The 14184-nt window shown below is 53.4% G+C and overlaps 1 protein-coding gene across 1 annotated transcript in view; it reads left to right on the top strand.

The window, feature by feature from the left end:
• The window catches only part of MYOM3 (myomesin 3), a 53216-nt gene extending 39432 nt beyond the window's left edge, over positions 1-13784 (top strand). Inside the window, exons 28-37 of the mRNA XM_036351733.1 lie at positions 95-162; positions 1198-1308; positions 4405-4492; positions 5009-5047; positions 5302-5410; positions 7943-8106; positions 8319-8355; positions 8536-8558; positions 10336-10391; positions 11838-13784. Coding sequence (XP_036207626.1) covers positions 95-162; positions 1198-1308; positions 4405-4492; positions 5009-5047; positions 5302-5410; positions 7943-8106; positions 8319-8355; positions 8536-8558; positions 10336-10391; positions 11838-12101 — 959 coding nt within the window. The 3' untranslated portion in view covers positions 12102-13784. The remainder of the gene's footprint in view (positions 1-94; positions 163-1197; positions 1309-4404; positions 4493-5008; positions 5048-5301; positions 5411-7942; positions 8107-8318; positions 8356-8535; positions 8559-10335; positions 10392-11837) is intronic.
• Positions 13785-14184: the final 400 nt, after the last annotated feature.

The following is a 14184-nucleotide window of genomic DNA, read 5'->3' as shown; positions in this document are numbered from 1 at the left end:
AGATCCCAGCTGGCTTCCCTGGTCTCGCCACCAGGTGGCGCCCTGGCCGAGCCTGGAGCTCTGACTGGTGGGCGTGTTTGTTTTGCACTTGCAGGTCCCTACTTTGAGGAGTTCTTACAGTGGAAGGTCACGGAGGACTGCCAAGTGTTGCTGACGTGCAAGGCAAGTCCCTGCCCCTGCCTCCAGCCCTGCCCCGAGGCCCACTGAGCCTCTATCTGTGGCTTGTCCCCAAGCCTGGTGGCTGCATTTGCTCTGCTCCCACAAAATCCATACCCTGTGCCTGGTTGATCCCACACCTGCAAAGTAGCCCAGGGAGACTGCATTTAACCAGAAAGCAAAGCCACCCTTCGCAGAGCCCAGGGAGCAGAATTAGGGTGAGTTGGGTCAGCCTGGAACTAGGTCTCCAAGCTGCACAGGGTAGGAGTTCTTTGGGGCCTGGGGTCTGAGAGCAAGTGAGGGGTCTGTGTGTTGAGCAGGTTCCCTGGTATCTACCGGCCGCCTTGCCAGACACTCTGCTCGGTGCTGCAGAGCATGATTTTATTTCATCTGCCTCACGAGCATCTGTGAGTTAGGCATTACCACCCCCACTTTACAGATGGGAAAGCAAACAGGGAAGTCACTCAAAATCAACAGGTGGAGCCGCGAGTCTGTCTGACTCCGAGTGGTGCTCCTTCCCAGCACCCTGCGGCCTCTTTAGGGAGCTGGGGGGGGGGGGGGGGTACTCTCCCAGAGCATATCCGTTCAGCAAACTCAAAGCACCTGCTGTGCACCAGACACTCTGCAAGGCACTGGGCACACAAGGAGGAGGAAGTGGCCTCCTTAGGAGCCCGCGGTCTGAATCAGGATCCTTGGAAAACAGCGTGCCTCCAGCTGCGACCGAGACTCGTGTGCATGCTGGGGGGCTTCAAGGAAGGCTTCCTGAGGGAGGTGACAATTGACAAGGCTAAGATGCAGAGGTGTTTACAAGGAAAATAGAGCAGCAAAGGGATCGAGAGGCAGAGGGAACAGCATTAGCAAAAGTCCTGAGTCCAGAAGCCAGCAGAGACATGGGTGTGAGGAAGAAGGTGGCTGGGACTTACAGTGAGGGTGTGTGTGTGCAGGGGAAAGTGTCATATTTATTTAAAAAAAAAGTTCTGATGAGCTGAGTTTTTACTTAAAAAGAGGAAGCCTGATGGAGCCAGTCTCCACTTTCCCCAGGTGACCAACACCAAGAATGAAACCCGCTTCCAGTGGTTCTTCCAGAATAAAGAGACGCCGGACGGTCAGTACGACCCGCAGACCGGAGCAGGGCTTCTCTGCATCGAGGAGGTAAGTGCAGCTCCGGGCAGTGCCAGGAGCTCCGGGTGCCAAGTCAGGAGCAGGCCAGGGCTAGGGTGAGGCCGGTGAGCCAGTCGCCGCAGGTACAAATGTAAGGGGGCACTAAAACTCAGTAATCAAGATAAATAATATTTCAGCCCTCGCCAGTTTGACTCAGTGGATAGGGCATCGGCCCATGGGCTGAAGGGTCCTGGGTTCAATTCCAGTCAAGGACACATACCTCGGTTGCAGGCTCCTCCCCAGCCCTGGTCAGGGCACGTTCAGGAGGCAACCAATCGATGTGTCTCTCCCACATCAACGTGTCTCTCTCTCTCTCTCTCTCTCTCTCTCTCTCTCTCTCTCTCTCTCTCTCTTCCCCTGCCTTCCATTCTCTCTAAAAATCCGTAGAAAAAGTATCCTCCAGTGAGGATTAACAACAAAAGATAAATGATATTTCATACAATATTTTTTAAAATACAAATAATGGGGCCAGGGGAGGCATGGGGGAAACAATACCAAGATTTTAAATAAAGAGAGGATCAGTAATACTGATTTTCCCTTTTGTGTGGACTCCAGTCCTGGCCCTGCCCCTGTGTGGCCTTGGGCTAGTCACTGTTCCCCTCTGACCTCAGTTTTCATGGTGGGAAGGGATGCTCTCTCAGGTTCCTTCCTGCCCTGACAGGCTAGGGTTTTAGGGTGTGAAGGCCGGGCACCAGGCCCAGGACTCAGTTCACTCACCCACATCCCCCGTGGTCTCTGAGGAGGTGACCTGGTTAAGATAGAAACGCAAGTCTTGTTCTCAAACATTCGTGTGTGTGGGGAACCGGCACGGCCATGGCATACTCAGCCCCAGGGCGCCTTATGTGCCATGCCAGCTCAGCCTGGTTCAGTGACTCTGAGTCGGGGAGTGAAAGGATTGAGAAAAGACAGACAAGAGAATGAAAGCTGGGTCTCGGTGGGACGCTGCTCGCTGATGAGGACACGGCGCCAGCACCCACAAGCCGTGTCTTTAATTTATAGCAGATGCCACGAGGCAAAGTAGGGGCGTGATCACGTTGTTTACAGCCTTCTCGTGAGCTCCAACCTCACTCAACTACATGCACCCGAACTCTAGCACAAGGCACGTGGGGCTACGTCAGCCGTGGGCAAACTACGGATCCGGCCCGTTTGAAATGAATAAAACTAAAAAAAAAAAAAAGACCGTACCCTTTCATGTAATGATGTTTACTTTGAATTTATATTAGTTCACACAAACACTCCATCCCTGCTTTTGTTCCGGCCCTCCGGTCCAGTTTAAGAACCCATTGTGGCCCTCGAGTCAAAAACTTTGCCCACCCCTGGGCTACGTGTTTGGACCGTAGGTTCAAGCTTACAACCACAGCCATTGGCTATGATTGTGCTGGGCGGGCCCTGCCCTCCAGCTGGGACTTGCACGTGGCAATGAGAGGACCCTGTCCTTTCATTAGTCCGAGGCTTGAACCTGGCCAAAACACCATACCTGCGCCCCACGCGTGTGTTTCTGCCCTGCTGCTGACTTCTGCGGCCGCACTGGGTGCCCAGGGGGGCTGGAGCAGCACGGACCTGCTGGCGAGGAAGGAAATGATGATTCAGGGTCTTCACCCACATCCCGGCCGGGACGTTGCCAAGTTGGCCTTTGTCCTCATGGTGCAAGCTCCTCACACAGGGCTTGGCACTGAGTAGATGCTTAATAGCTCCTGAGTCTTATAATCATCCAACCCCCTTAGTGCGAAACTTTCTGGCTTCCGAAGAGGCACCTCCCTGCTCCTCACAGCACGGCCACCACGGAGCCAGGCCAGGATTCTGCCACCGTCTTAGATCAGTAAACCGAGGCTCAGAGGGTTTAAGTGCACAGGCCCAAGGCTAGAGAGCAGGGTCCGAAGTCACTGCAGTCACCTTCCCCAGGTGTGTGGGTGGGTGGGGCTGTGGAGCCTTCACTTGGGGGCGGGGGGAAGGACTAGGAGAGGACTCTTGGGGTTTGGCCCTTTGGTCCCCAGGTGAGGAGCTGCCTCTGCCTTGGCCGCGGCCTCACAGCACACGATGTAGAAATGGTGGGGCTGAGGGGACAGGGAAGCAAACATCACTCCCCAGGCCCTGAGGGAGATGCTGGGTAATGAGAAGTCCCATCTGACCTGTGGACCGTGTTTGAAAAGTACCACTCGGCCCTGGCCGGTTTGGCTCAGTGGATACAGCATCAACCTGCGGACTAAAGGGTCCAAGGTTCCATTCCAGCCAAGGGCACATGCCTGGGATGCAGGCTAGATCCCACCCCCCCACCCCCCCTACCTACCCCCTACCCCAGTAGGGAGCATGCAGGAGGCAGCCAATCAATGACTCTCTCTCATCATTGATGTTTCTATCTCTTTATCTCTCTCCCTTCTTCTCTGAAATCAATAAAAATATTTTTTTAAAAAGTACCACCCAGTAAGGCCAGTGTGGCTCAGTGGTTGACCATTGACCTATGAACCAGGAGGTCATGGTTCAATTCCCGGTCAGGGCACGTGCCTGGGTTTCGGGCTCGATCCCTAGTGTGGGGCTTGCAGCGGGCAGCCAATCCATGATTCCCTCTCATTATTGATGTTTCTATCTCTCTCTCCCTCTCCTTTCCTCTCTGAAATCAAATATATATATATATATATATATATATATAGCCACACAAGTTAATGGTTTACTTATGTGTTGCTTCAGGCTTCATTTTGGGGTTAACGAGCATGGGCCAGAGAGGACCCCCTATTCCTGAGGGAAGGAACACACTTCCTTCTGAGAGCTGCAGGGATCCCTCCTTCCAGGGCCCCCGGAAGCAGGCAGTCCAGGTGGGGGGTGAGTGGTGCTGGGACAGGCTCCACGGGGAAGGGCCACTCGCTCTGCTTGGAGCAGCTGCTCTCGACTGTCCACCCACCACACCCTCAGGCCCCGACCAGCCCTGAGTTGGAATCAGGGGGCTCTGGAGCTGGAGGGAGCCTTAGAGCGCACCCATTCCAGATGGGTAAACTGAGGCCCGGGGAGGAGATGGGTCTTGTCTGAGATCACACAGAGAGCGAGGCCCGGCCTGGAGCCCAGCTGACCCTGCCTTCACCCACTTCTTTCCAGCTGTCCAAGGAGGACATGGGAATTTATAGAGCGGCGGTTTCTGATGACCGAGGGCAGGATGACACCATACTGGACCTCACAGGGGAAGGTAGGAGCTCACAGGCGATGTTGGAGGTGGGCCAGGGGTAGAGCACACTGAACCAAGAGACAGTGGTCTGGAGCCCCATAGCACTTGGGGCAACTGAGGCCCAGAGAGGTTAAGCGACAGGCCCAAAGCTGCACAGCTAGTCAGTGGCAGGGGCCTGTGTGACACTGATGCCCATGTTCACAGAAGCATACCACAGTGAGCCCAGGCTTCAAAACTCCCAGCCCAGGTTCACTCCTCTGCCCCACAGGGGCCCCTGGCTCCTCGTCCAGCTGTTGGCGCAGCTGGCAAGAGCATTGTCAGATCAGCCCAGTTGGCCTCCACCTGTGGTGCCCCTGCCTTATCCGTTACTCAGTGCCCCAGGCTCCCTCCCGCCTGACCGTGGCAGGCATCCTGCAGGGCTCCCTGTGTCCCGAGAGCTGCTCGTGAGCTCCTCCAGCCTTTCTAAGGATGTCCCCCTCCTGGTGCATCCACGGGGGAGTCAGACATCCACTGACCACTCTCTCTGTCTCCCCCCAGCCCTGGATGCTGTCTTCACGGAGCTGAGCAGGATTGGTGGTAAGTAAGCCCCTCTCTGCCCCACCCTCCCTGATGCCAGATCACCTCCAGGGAGCTCCAACCAGCCTTGGCTCCTGGGGGTGGGCTGAGCCTCCAAAGGACAGGGGGCGGAGGGAGGAGAAGCTCCTGCCTCCTCACAACACTGCATCCTCCCACCGCACCCCACTCCGAGAACAGGAACAAGCTGGCGGGCCCCAAAATGTGCTGCCCGAAGGAGCTCGGGGGAGACTCACGCCTCTCCTCTGCCTCCCCAGTGCTCTCTGCCACCCCACTGGAAGTCCAGGGGACGGAGGAGGGGATCCGGATCTTCAGCAAGGTCAAGTACTACAACGTGGAGTACATGAAAACCACCTGGTTCCACAAGTAGGTCGGCTTTACCCTGGAGCCCTAGCCTGGCTGTAGGGGGCCCAGCCCAGTCCCAAGGGGTCGGCAGACAGGGTCTCCCACTGGTCCTGTTGTCCACAGAGGGAGTCAGGAATTGGGAGCAGAAGGGAGGTCCCCCAGGGCAGCTGAGTAGCCTGGTGGTAGGACCAGCTTAGGGCAGCCTCTGGAACTGAGGGAGGGAAGGGTGCAGGAACCAGGGCGAAGCAGACAGCCAGGTGGAGGAGGGGGTCATGGTTCCCTTGTGGGTCTCTGCAGCCTTAGCAAACTCAGGCGCAAGCAGAAGGGCCTGTGGGGCTGACAGCTAACTGAGGGCCAGGGCTTGAAGGTAGGATAATAAGGTATCCACGAAGATTTGACTGCGAACTAAGTAACCCCAAATTGTATGAGAGCAGAATTTTTCTGGTGCTTCTCGTCATTTGCACTCCTCAGCCTTGTGGAGCAGACATTGCTGCACCCATTCTGTGAAGAAGGCTATACTGACGTGGTCAAGTTTGTCAAATGAGTGAGAGTTGAGGCCAAGTTGAATTCCAGGATAATGAAGGTCCTACTCTAGCATTTCTAAGCCCTGTGACTAAGCCCAGACACAGGAATTAGAAACACAACTTCTGCAACACAGCACTGGGACATGGGCCAGGTATTTTCAGGATGAATTTGAAGTTAAAAACAAAAACAAAAAAGGTTAGCCCTAGCCAGTTGGGCTCAGTGGATAGAGCATTGGCCTGTGGACTGAATGGTTCTGGTTTCAATTCCATTCAAGGGCATGTGCCCAGGTTACGGGCTTGATCCCCAATAGGGGGCAAGCCCATCAATGATTCTCTCTCATTATTGATGTTTCTATCTCTCTCTTCCCCTCTCTCTTCCTCTCTGAAATCAATAAAAATATTTTTTTAATAAAAGTTTAGCCCTGGCCAATCCAATGTGTCTCAGTAGTTGCATTGTTGGCCTACACACCTAATTGTTGTGGGTTCAATTCCCAGTCAAGGGCATGAACTTGAGTTGCAGGCCAATCCCCAGCTCAGGTCAGGTTGTGTTTGGGAGGCAACCAATAGATGTTTCTCTCTCTCTGTCTCTCCCCCTCTATCCCTTCTGCTCTCTCTAAAAATCAATGAAAAAAATATCCTCAGGTGAGGATTAACAAAAAAAACAGCAACAAAAAAGTTTAAATGGTTTCTTCCCAAGGGCGAGGGGAGAGTGATTGTGGAAAAGCCCTGGGAGGATTAAAGAGGAGGAGAATGAAGAGGCGAGGGCGTGACTGGTGGTCACTGACCTGAGCACTACTTCCTCCGATTCCCAGCCTGCGGGACATGGCACAACACACTCAGCAGTGGCACATAGTTGGTGGGCCACAGGGTTTAATGGATGGATGATGGATGGATGATGGATGGATGGATGATGGATGGATGATGGATGGATGGATGGATGATGGATGGATGATGGATGGATGATGGATGGATGATGGATGGGTGGGTGGATGATGGATGGGTGGATGATGGATGAATGGGTGGATGGATGATGGATGGATGGATGGATGGATGGATGGATGATGGATGGATGGATGATGGATGGATGGATGGATGGATGGATGATGGATGGATGGATGGATGGATGGATGGATGGATGATGGATGGATGGATGATGGATGGATGATGGATGGATGGATGATGGATGGATGATGGATGGGTGGGTGGATGATGGATGGGTGGATGATGGATGAATGGGTGGATGGATGATGGATGGATGGATGGATGGATGATGGATGGGTGGATGATGGATGGATGGATGGATGGATGGATGGATGGATGGATGGATGATGGATGGATGGATGGATGGATGGATGATGGATGGGTGGATGATGGATGGATGGGTGGATGGGTGGCTGGATGATGGATGGATGGATGGATGGATGGATGGATGGATGGATGAGGGATGGATGGGTGGATGATGGATGGATGGGTGGATGGGTGGCTGGGTGGCTGGATGATGGATGGATGGATGGATGGATGGATGAGGGATGGATGGGTGGATGATGGATGGATGGTTAGATGATGGATAGATGGGTGGATGATGGATGGATGGATGGATGGATGATGGATGGATGGGTAGATGATGGATGGATGGGTGGATGATGGATGGATGGGTGGATGATGGATGGATGGATGGATGATGGATGGATGGGTGGATGATGGATGGATGGGTGGATGATGGATGGATGGATGGATGATGGATGGATGGGTGGATGATGGATGGATGGGTGGATGATGGATGGATGGATGGATGATGGATGGATAGGTAGATGATGGATGGATGGGTGGATGATGGATGGATGGATGCATGGATGAACAGTTATGGAATGTCTCATGGATGCTCACCACCTTCAGCTCAGGAATCTGGAAACAAAACCCCGGGAGAGGGTTTGGGGCCGGGGGAGCCTGTAGACCTGCAGACAGAAGTCTGTCCTGAGCAGCACAGGTGGGCTGCGCCGTGTTGACCATTCCTCTGCCCCACATTCAGAGAGAAGCGCCTGGAGAGTGGGGACCGGGCGAGGGCTGGCACCACGCTGGATGAGATCTGGCTCCACATCCTGGATCCCAAAGACTCAGACAAGGGCAGATACACCCTGGAGATAGCAGCCGGGAAGGAAGTCCGGCAGCTCTCAACCGACCTCTCGGGGCAAGGTGAGCTGCCCGCCTGTCTGTCCCCAGTGACAGCCCCATGATCTTTGGGGGGACGGGGGGGTGCCCATCCCCACCCAGCCTGGCATTGCCCCAAGAGAAAATGGGCTGGGAGGGGAAAGGGTGGAGGGCTGGTGGCGCCCGAGCCCTGCACCCGCGGGTCACAGGGGCAGGCGCCCTCACACCCCCTTCCCCTTCCCTGTTTCCTTCTCAAGCTTTTGACGACGCCATGGCTGAGCACCAGAGACTGAAGTAAGTTCCTGTGTGTTCCTGTGAAAATCACAGGCCCGAGGGTCCTGCATGAACTGTGCACAGGACCCCTTTCTGGGAGCCGGCCAGCTCTTCCTTTCACTCCTCGCCCCTCACCCCCACCCGCGCACCCTGTCCTTTAGCAAGTGGAGCCCTGAGCCTTTTCCCATTTCTGTGTTTCAGAGCCTTGGCCATCATTGAGAAGAGTAAGTCCACCGACATTTCCACTGTTTTCATTTCCGGGGTTGGGGCGGCTTCCAGGGAGCTTATGGCCCCTGCGAGGCTGTGCAGGTCCCAGTGGGGTCTGTGTGGCTCTGAGCTGTCACGGAGCTGCCAGGGACACCTGGGCGGTGACGGCGTGAAGACAGATGGGTAAGGACTCCGAGGGTCCCTGAGACTGTGGGCGTGGAGGCACCCAGCATGGACCAAGTGCCCAGCAGGCCCATGGGCAATGTCAAGTGCAAGGTCAGGTGGAACCCGACAGATAGGGGACAGACAAGAACAGGCTGGGCTGGCTTCTCCACATGCGGTGTAGGGAGGGGCAGACTTTAGAGCTGAAGCTGGTTCTGGCTGGTTCTGGAGCCTCATCTCATGAGGGCCCAGCCCCAAACCCGGAGGGAGGTGTTGCCGTGTCTGTGCTGCCTGGGGCGCCCACCCCCTGGTCCATGTACCTGAACTTCGTCAGGTCTGCCCCAGCCAGGGCTGGACCACCCCGTTCTAGGAGGCTGCCTGTGTGGTCCCACTGACCCGGCAGATCAGAGTAGGAATTTCAATGAGGAAAAGACTTCTGGTGGCCTCACAAAGCAGCCCCGACAACGCGACAACCAGGGAAGAAACTGAATGACTCTGAGAAACAGAAGCGAGAACTCAAAACTGCTAGCTGGGGTCACCGGTGGGAGAGGGGATTCTCCCTCCATAGGGACATTGTCCCTGAGTCTCCCCACTTGGCGGGAAGTGCGGGCCTCAGCATTCATTAAGGTAACTGGGAAGTGGGGGTCCCCTGGCCAGGCAGTGGGGAGTCCTTTAGGGGCGTGGCCTCTTAGGTGGCGAGAGTGCAGCCCGAGACCCCCCTCAGCCTGCGCCTTGCCAGGAGGTGCCGCCATGATCAGGAGGCTCACAGCCCGTCACACCGCCATCCACTCACTTACCCAGCACGACATCCCTCCCATCCTGGGATGCGTGTCCCTGGGCAGGACACCTGTCCGGGACACTAACAGAGGGAGCTGAATTCGCCACACACGGTTGCTGGGCTTGTGGAATCCAGAGTCCAGGGAAGTGGACCCTTTTACCAGCTGTGAAGGGCCTGGCCACCGTTCCACAGCGTCCATCTCTGGGGCCTTCTCCCCCACCCCGATCCAGGGTCCTGCTCCCCTGCTAGCCATCGGACTGACACCCGCCACTCAGGCTCTTTGCACATCCTGGTCCGTGCTCTAGGGCCCACGCTCCCACCCCCTCCTGCTCCCACAGCCTCACCTGCAGCCTAAGGAATATATACTTCCTATTGAGTGGTGTGCAACCACTCCCCTTGCCCACCCACAATGGCCACCAGGTCCCCTCCTTGACCAGAGCCAGTGTCCCAAAAGCTTCTGTCCCATTCTTCCTTGTGCCTCCTCCCTCCCCTCCCTCCCCCCCCCCCCCCCCGGAGTCTCCGGTTCATCAACACCTACTGTGTGCTTTTGCCAGTTTAAGGCTCAGAGCCATCTTATGTACCGTCTTTCCCAGTTCTTGAGGGGGGGGCATCCCATTGCCCCCTCCAGGTACCACCAATCACGACGAAGACTTCAAGTCAATAACAGAAACACATTATGTCCCCTACTTTCTGTGTATAAAGGCAAGGAAACACGTGATACAAATTTAAAGATTTCCATCCCTAAAATGATGAAAATAGAAAACAGGAGCATAGCTCAGCTCTATGGAAACTTGCTTCTGGGACGCAATCTGCAGGAAAACATTCATCACCGGGGTCTCCCTTTTTCCTTGCAGATCGTGCCAAAGTGGTGAGGGGCCTGCCAGATGTGGCCACCATCATGGAGGATAAGGTACAGACCGTCCCCAGCCCAGGGCCAAGTCCCATGCTGTGTTCCCTCACGTGTCCATCAAAAATCATGGCACAGCCCTGGCCGGTGTGGCTCAGTGATTAGAGCGTTGGCCCGCATATCGAAGGGTCACAGGTTCAATTCCCAGTCAAGGCACAAACCTTGGTTTCAGGTTCAATCTCTGGCCCTGGTCAGGGCGTGTGCACAAGGCCACCAATGGATGTGTCTCTCTCCCATCAATGTTTCTCTCCCTCACTCTCTCCCTCCCTCCCTCCTTTCCACTTCTAAAAATCAATGGAAAAAAATATCCTTGGGTGAGGATTAACAACAACAAAAATCATGACACCCTGTAGCAATGAGGATTCCAGCGCCTGGCCAAGTGACACCACCTCATGGCCACATGTAGTATACAGGAAGCGTCTGAGCCTGGGGTCAGACCCACGGGGGTGCTCACCCCAGCTCTGCCAGCTCGCTCTACCGGCCCTGGGTGTCATGAACTTCCTCTGTGAACTTCAGTTTCCTTTCGGAGTTCAGTTAGATGACCCCTAAAAGCCCTTCCAGGGCTGCAACTATGCAAGTCTAATATTTAGAAAATGACAGCACTGTTATTACGGTGCTTACTCTTTGCCAGGCACTATTGCGTATGTATTACATATTTTAGCTTGCTTAACCATCAAGGCAACCACATGGAATGGGATATTATTACTAGGCACACTTTATAGCTGAGAAAACTGAGGCCCAGAGAGGTTAAAGGACTCACCTAAGGTCACACCGCTTGAAGGGGCGGAGCTGAGTGTTTGACCATCACATTATACGGCTCTGATTCAGAGCTTATTTAAGAATTTTCAAACGCAATTTATAAATCTTTGTATTAAAGCAAGATAGCCTTATTTGCATATGTCATAGTGACATATATAGCACAAAAAGCAATAAAGCAAAGTTCAGGCCATTCTGGGGCAGATAATTGGCAGAATAATAATGATCTAAAACCCTAACTCAGTGGTTCTCAACCTTCTGGCCCTTTAAATACAGTTCCTCATGTTGTGACCCAACCATAAAATTATTTTTGTTGCTACTTCAAAACTGTAATGTTGCTACTGTTATGAATCGTAATGTAAATATCTGATATGCAGGATGGTCTTAGGCGACCCCTGTGAAAGGGTCGTTCAACCGCCAAAGGGGTCGCGACCCACAGGTTGAGAACCGCTGCCTAACTAGTAATTATTCTTGTGGAAAAGTGGAGGATGAAGGAAAGTTGAGGATGGAGGACGTGGGGTTAAAGTAAAATGTCTCTCCCTTTAATGTTATCCCTTTATGTGATACACTAAAATGCACAGAATGAATTTATCACAAGGAACAACTTGCACTGGGAGCTCTCTGGGGGAGTCACGGCAAATGCCCGGGGTTACTACAAGGAGCTGATCAAGCGTTCCCTTCCTGTCTTTCCAGACCCTGTGCCTGACCTGCGTCATCTCAGGAGACCCTGCCCCTGAAATTTCTTGGCTGAAAAATGACCAGCCTGTCACCTTCCTTGACCGCTACCACATGGAGGTTAGGGGGTCAGAGGTCACCATCACCATCGAGAGGGTCAACAGTGAGGACAGCGGGCGCTACGGCGTCTTTGTCAAGAACAAGTATGGCTCTGAGACAGGCCAGGTCACCATCAGTGTGTTCAAGCACGGGGAGGAGCTCAAGGTGCTGGAGAAGAAGTGATCAGACACAGCCAGGAGAGGGGGTGGGGTGGGTGGATACACCAGGGTGGAGCAACAAAGACCAGGGTGGGGTCCCCTCCAGGAAAGTAGGATCAGCCCTGGACTTGGAAAAAGACACCTCTGAGCAAGACCCAATTTCAGCTCTACAGTCTCCATCAGCCTTGCCTTTCTCGTCAATCAAGCAGGAATTCCTACTCCTAGGGATTGTTTATGAAAACCTTTTATAAACCATGCTAGAGGCCCAGTGCACAAACTCATGCACATTGAAAGGAAATTAATTAGAAGAAATATTTTAGAGGCCGGGGAGGGACCGCGGGAGATTGGCTCCTGGGCATGTCTGGCCCGTCTCGCCCAGTCCCAATCGGCCGGACCCTAGCAGCAAGCTAACCTACGGGTCGGAGTGTCTGACCCCTGGTGGTCAGTACGTGTCATAGCGTCTGATCGAGCAGTCGACCATTCAGTCGGACACTTAGCATATTAGGCTTTTATATATAGAGATACCAGTGGTCCTCCACAAAAGACAATGTCCAAGTTTTTGGTTGTCACAACTGGAGGTGTCTATTGGCAAAAGTGTCTATTGGTAAAGGTCAGGGTGCTGCTAAGCACCATAGCTCCACTCCACATGGAATTATTCAACCCCAAATGTCAATGATGCCAAGGTTGGCTAGCCCTGCCCTAAAGTGATATATCACAATATCCCTCTTCTAGGATACTATATTTTCTATTCACGTAAGTTCAACAAACATTCATTTGAAGTCTAGCATGTGCCAGGCTGAGGATGGCATTGGGAGCACAAAGATAAATACTATTCAGGCCCTGCTGCCCAGGAGGCTTCAGTCCATTGGGGAGAGTCAGACCCGGGTACAAATGACACCAGGACAAGGCAGATGATAAGATTATAAAAGTGTAAGTAAAGTGCCACTCATGGTCAAAGGAGAGAGACAGACGTCCGTCCCAATTGGAGAAGGGGTGCTTTCAGACATCTTCATGGAACTAGCAGAATTGTGTTGGACCCTGAAAAATGAGTCCAATTTGATGGTGGTGATGTGAGGAGGACATTTCAGGAGTGGGGAATGGTGGGAGCAAAGGCGAAGAGGTGGATGATGCTGCCTGGATGGCACTGGATGCCAGGCTGGTGAGCTGGATGACCTTCAGGACGTCTTCAAGCTCAGGGCCTCTACCTGCTATGACAGATACCAGTTGGCCTTGCTTGATGGACCTCAAGTCAGAGCTGGGCATTTCACCACTCTCCAATTTCCTTATTTTTTCCATTGATTTTTAGAGAGAGTGAAGGGAGGAGGGGAGACAGAGAGAAACATCAATGTGAGAGAGACACATCACATCGATTGGTTGCCTCATGCACATGCCCTGACCAGGGTTGCAGATGGTTTCTGCAACCGAGGTACGTGCTCTGGGCCGCAATCGAACCCGTGACTCTTCAGCCCATGGGCTGATGCTCTATCCACTGAGAAAAACTGGCTAGGACTCCTTCTTTTTTAAAATAAGATTTGGATTGGGTGGGGTTTATAAGGTTATGGATGTTTGTTGTAAAAATTTAGAAAACCATCCTATATAATAAAAGCCTAATATGCTAAGTGTCCGTTCAACCAATCAAGGAGTAATATGCTAATGATATGCTAAGGCCACCCAACTGCTTGCTATGACGTGCACTGACCACGAGGGGGCAGACGCTTGACACAGGAACTGCCCCTGGGTGGTCAGTGTGCTCCCACAGAGGGAGCGCTGCTCAGCCAGAAGCCCTGAGCTGGGCTCATGGCTGGCGAGCACAGCAGTGGTGGCGGGAGCCTCTCCTGCCTCCACAGCAGCACTAAGGATGTCCAACTGACAGCCTAAGCCGTCAGTCAGACATCCCCCGAGGGCTCCCATACTGCAAGAGGGTGCAGGCCAGGCTGAGGGACGCCCCCCCCCCAAGTGCACGAATTTCATGCACTGGGCCTCTAGTGAAAATTATAAAAAAGAAAATAAAAATCACCTATAATTCCAACACCAGAAGATAACTCACCTCTGTTTTCTGAAATGACTTCTGAACTTAAGGATAAAATGAATCATTCCTACATCTACCA

Source organism: Myotis myotis, unplaced genomic scaffold, assembly GCF_014108235.1.
Source record: "Myotis myotis isolate mMyoMyo1 unplaced genomic scaffold, mMyoMyo1.p scaffold_m19_p_2, whole genome shotgun sequence".
NCBI lineage: Eukaryota > Metazoa > Chordata > Mammalia > Chiroptera > Vespertilionidae > Myotis > Myotis myotis.
Note: the sequence above shows the minus strand (reverse complement) of the source record. Positions and strands in the feature narration are given on the sequence as shown.